General features: G+C 48.6%; 1 gene segment (V, D, J or C); it reads left to right on the top strand.

Moving 5' to 3' along the window:
• The first annotated feature begins 2,342 nt into the window (after nucleotides 1-2,342).
• Nucleotides 2,343-5,082, top strand: part of LOC106001257 — an 8,455-nt gene continuing 5,715 nt past the window's right edge. The window contains 2 exon segments of the V gene segment in view: nucleotides 2,343-2,415; nucleotides 2,502-2,894. Coding sequence covers nucleotides 2,370-2,415; nucleotides 2,502-2,894 — 439 coding nt within the window.

The following is a 5,082-nucleotide window of genomic DNA, read 5'->3' as shown; positions in this document are numbered from 1 at the left end:
TTGGCAGTTAATGGAGATGTTAGTGCCATGGAATTTCCTACCTGGGGCTGGCTTCAAACCATGATCCTCACAAATCAGCTTCCCAGGAAGCTGGGATTATAGTCATAAGCCACAGTACCAGATGATTTTAATTCCTTTTTATTGGAAGAGAGTTTGAAATATTCCTTAGTACAACAGTAGAGCAATAGTCCAGGGCTTGTCAGGATATATTTACATTTAAATTGGACATGAATGGTTTATGTTTTATTTTTATGTTTGCTTACAGAAATAAGTGCACATTTCAGGTGATTATATATTTGTGGAACACCACATATGAAGATATTTTGTTCCCCAACAGTTAGTACATGCAGTTTTTAATATAAGTTTACTGTCATTATTAAAGTGTTGTCCAGACCAGTTACCATTTCCTAACTCAGGTAATGAGCACATTCTTTTGGACAATGTCATCTAGTACATGAAGTTTTACCTGTGGATGGACTTAAATGAGTGAGAGAGATGGAATTCTAGGGTGTAGAGACAAAAGCTAACCAGCTGCCTTTTCTACTTTTTCACTGAAAATACTAAAATTGGGATTTCTACTTGGATGAACTCACAGACCAGCCCTTCACTTTTTCTACCTCCCCTTACATTTGAGATAATTTTAATAGTTTTCCTCCTGCTCTTCTTCCCATCCTCACATTCTTTTAATGTTTCCTTCTGTTCTCTCTTCTTCTCCACCTCTGCTTCCTACTGCTCCTCCTTCTTCCTCTCTGTCTGCTTTCTTACACATCACATTTCACAGGAATCCTGTCTACCTGAGTGACATTCATTCTGTTTCCATGGATCTTTACATCACTATCAGAGTTAGCATCTCCTGTGAGGGCTCTGCCCCAGCCTCTTAGCTAATCAGCAATGACGCCCTGGCTGCTGTTCCCAGTGTCCCTGAGCAGCAGGATCCCCTGGATAAAAGCAGAGTGGACAGAGCCCAGGTGTGAGCCTGCATCCTGCTGAGCAGAGTGCCTTCCTACAGGAGCCTTGGAGATGCGAGTCTCCAGCTGTCACCGTCTTGTGATCAGAGTTCTGTCTTCCATCCCATGGGCACCATGCTGGGCCAGCAGCTGCCCAGACTCTGCGTTTGCCTTGCATCTCTACAGAATGAGGAGAGCACCTTGGAGGGACACCAAGGAATCAGGTGGCCTCACTGGTTTCCTGAGCCCAGCGGCAGTCCACACCTTTCAGACATACATGGTTCATTCTGTAGCACACACTTGTCCCAGGCTGAGACGTGTGAGCTCAGCCCACATGACAAAGGGCCTCAACCCACCATGTGAGCCCAAGTGTGGTGATCAGACCTCCCAGTTCATGAGAGCTGCACGTCAGTCAGACATATCAGACACAACGACCCAGCAGGGTCCATGGTGCCACACAGACTCTAATCTTCACCACTGCACACAGCCATCAGCAATGTCAGCCCACGAGATCCACAGGAAACCTTGGGACTCCAAAGTCCAACCTCAGCCCTGCTGGAAGTCCTTCATGAGGTCAGCTGTGTCTTCTCTCTGTGCTTGTCAGCTGGTGAAGGTGTCACTAAGGACAATAGGTTATGTTACACGGTGAGATGTTACCTCATTGACTGAAGATCAACCTCAATCAGTGATGTGTCACCTGATAAAACCTCCACGTTCAAACGTGAGATGTGATATGAACGAACTTTTAAGTTTCTCCATGTGTCTCTCAAATAAATATGAGTGAAACACGAGAATTTCCCAATTGCACCAAATACACAAACACACAGGTGGAGTGTTCAGCGTGTCTGCTGCCTGCTGGGGAACTTGGCACACGCTCATTGTGCTTCATCTGGGGAGGTGGCCAGGTGTCCACATGGAGCTTTCTTTTGTGAGCCCTCTTACTTGAGTGAATGTGAAGCATTGCTGATCAAGAGCTGCAGGACACAGAGGAACCTCCCTGCCTGCCCTAGACACAGCCTCCTCCTCTGAGGACAAAATGAGCTCCATCTCTCTTGGTCTCTCCCACCCTCTCCAGATTGAACCAGGTGCAGGGTCTTTGCCTTGCTGTCTGGGGACAGGGTCCTGTCTTCCAGAGAGAGGCCCAGAGCCTCACTGCCTCTGAACCACAGCGTTGAACCAAAGCTGTGCTCAGAACCTGGTTCTGAGTGTCACTGGCCGTCCCCATCCAGCAGACGTGGACGCTGCCCAACAGTGCACCAGACTTGCACTTCTCAGCCTCCCCCTCCTGAGCCATGAGGCCTGAGTGGAGGAGGTGGAGTCAGCACCCAGGTGAGAGGAATGCAAATGCACCCGGCCCCTCCCACGCCTGGGTTGAAAAGACCAGCACCCAGCTTGGCTGATGATGGCTGTGGACAGGACAGCATGGACAGGCTGTGCTCTACCCTCCTGCTGCTCACTCTCCCTTCCTGTGAGTGCTCTGCTCAGGGCTCTGGGGTGGGAAGTCTCCTGTGCTCCCCTGACCCTGCTTCACCTCCTCCTGGTGTTTCTCCACAGGGGCCCTGTCCCAGATTGCCCTGAAGGAGTCTGGACCTGGGCTGCTGCCACCCTCCCAGACCCTCAGCCTCACCTGCTCCATCTCAGGATTCTCTCTGAGCACTAATGGTGTGGGTGTGAGTTGGATCCGGCAGCCCCCAGGGAAGACCCTGGAGTGGCTGGCAAATGTGTGGTGGGATGATGATAAGTACTACAACCCAGCCCTGAAGAGCCGGCTCTCCATCTCCAAGGACAGCTCCAACAGCCAGGTGTTCCTCACACTGGCCAGCGTGGACTCTGCAGACACAGCCACCTATTACTGTGCTAGAGGCCACAGAGGCACAGCCGCAGGGGCCTCCTGCACAAGATCTCAGGCTGGGCCTCAGCTCTGTGCTGGCCCCGAGCATCAGGAAGGTGCAGCTGCTGCTCTTTCCTGGCAGCCTCTGGGCTTTCCTCTTCCCCTCAGGGTCTCAGGTGGTTTCCTGTTTCTTCTCTATGTTCACATCTCAGCTTCCTTGTCAAATGTTCATGAAGAGATCCTGGGCTCTGCTTTAAAAAGAAAAGTGGAGCCTCTAATCCTAGCTATTCCGGGGTCTGACATCTTAAGCTCAATTGGGAAGCCAGCCTGTGCAGGCAAGTCTGTGCTGCTAAATCTAATGATCCAAGACAGCAGTAGTGAAGCTGTGGCTCACGTGGTAGAGTTTTGCCTTCAGCAACAGTTCATGGTCTGGGTCCAGGCCCTGGGTTCCAATCCCCAGGACAGCACAAAGAAATGCAGCCTGCAAGCTTGTATCTGTCATGATAGAAGTTAGTTCTGGCTGACCATGAACACAGAATTGTTCACTAATGAAGTGTGTCAGCACACTCACAGCTAGAATTCACTGAATGACCAGGGCTCAGGGACTGGTCAGGTAAACATGACATTCCTGTCAGGAAAACAAATGTTTCAGGTAGATTGTACATGTAGCTGTACAACACTGATGATGGAAATGTACACATTTGGCCAAGAAGAGAAAGCATAACAAATTCATTGCCCAGTAGTGTAAAGCACTTCATATCACTGGGTCACAGATGAGTGTGTGAAGACCACACACTGGCCCTCCCCAGCCCAGACCTGAGGGCCTTTCTCCAGGTGCCTCCATTTTCAGACCTCCGGAAGTTTAACCTCACTGTTCTCTGCCAAGCCAGCGTCTCACAGGCCCCGGAGGCTCTTACAAATCCCCTGAAAGTACCTGAAGGGGACTGCTGTGCTTACAGTGCCCAGGACAGGTGACTGTGGTCCAGGCACATAAAGCTAGCTGTTCTGGAGAGAGAGCGCAGGGTGCTTGAAGGTGGAGATCTATTCTAGCAAGATGTTTTAGGAAACTCTTTTCAACCATTTGCTGTGTGGTGTGTGTATGTGTGTTTGTGTGTGACAGCCCTACTCCTGCAGACTGAGATTGAGGAGCTCACCAGGCCAGCACAGCCAGGCCAAGCAGTTCATGAGACTCCATCTCAGACAAAGACACTCAGTGTGCTGACATGTGCCTATAATCCCCAGATGGAAAATTCACATAAGAAGATGGAGCTCCAGTTGAGAATATGACCAAAATCACCAGACCCTTCTCAAAAATGGCACTGAAACCATCAAAGTCTGGAAGCCTGCCCAGTGCTAGAGCACCTGCATGGCAGGCCTGAGGCCTCGAGTTGAAGAAAACATCAGTGCCTGTGCTGCCCAAATGAAACATTGCCAGCCCTGTTATGTACTCACATGCACACAGTGTGACTGGATTTACATTGTGTGTCAGAAATAAAATGTGGTCCACATTGTGCAAAGAATCTCCAGGCTTGCAAGTGTGGCTCTGTTGGCAGACCTTTAAACAATGAGTAAAAGCATCGGGCACCAAGTTTGAGTTTTAATGTTTGACTTCAAAAAAAGAAAGACTAGAAAATATCTTTCCAATTGAACTAGTCTGTACCTGGTGTTGAAAACTCATAGGTAAGAGTGTACATGTGTGTGTTGGTCTAAATTATGTGTATATAATTCATACATATTCACACATGCTAGCCTATAGTTTGTATGTATGATGGGTGTGTCAATGTGTATGTACACATACACCATACACAAGTATCTGTGTGTATATACATATAAGGCATTTACATAGGTATATCACAGGTGTGTATATATGTAAGTAATTGTGTATGCAATATTTTCATGTGTGGATGTCAATGTGTAAATACTTTCCAATCCCTGGAATGGGAAGTGAGGTTTCCATGTTCCCTACTGTCTTTCCTCTGTGAATACATCCAGGTCCCTGAACAGCTCCTCAACCAGGCATCCCGTTTGGTGTTGTGAGGATGGATGCTGGGCTTGATGGACTGGAGACTAGATCCAGACTAAGCTCTCCGAGGGCAAAGCTGAATCCACAATTCAGGGGACCCTGGGCAAGGACAAGTGTGCTGTGTCTCTCCCTTCCTCCCTCTCCTCCCCTCAGGTCTTCAGCTATATGTATAAATCCCCCATGAAACTATCTGCTATGTCACCTGGTTGATGTACATTTGTGTTATCCACTCCCTTCAAGATAAATTCTACTGTTTCTGGTCTAGTCTGTAAGAACACGGA

This window comes from Dipodomys ordii, unplaced genomic scaffold (genome assembly GCF_000151885.1).
Source record: "Dipodomys ordii isolate 6190 unplaced genomic scaffold, Dord_2.0 Scaffold281, whole genome shotgun sequence".
Classification (NCBI taxonomy): Eukaryota; Metazoa; Chordata; class Mammalia; order Rodentia; family Heteromyidae; genus Dipodomys; species Dipodomys ordii.
The sequence above is the reverse complement of the archived record's forward strand: the minus strand, read 5'-3'. Positions and strand labels throughout refer to the sequence as shown.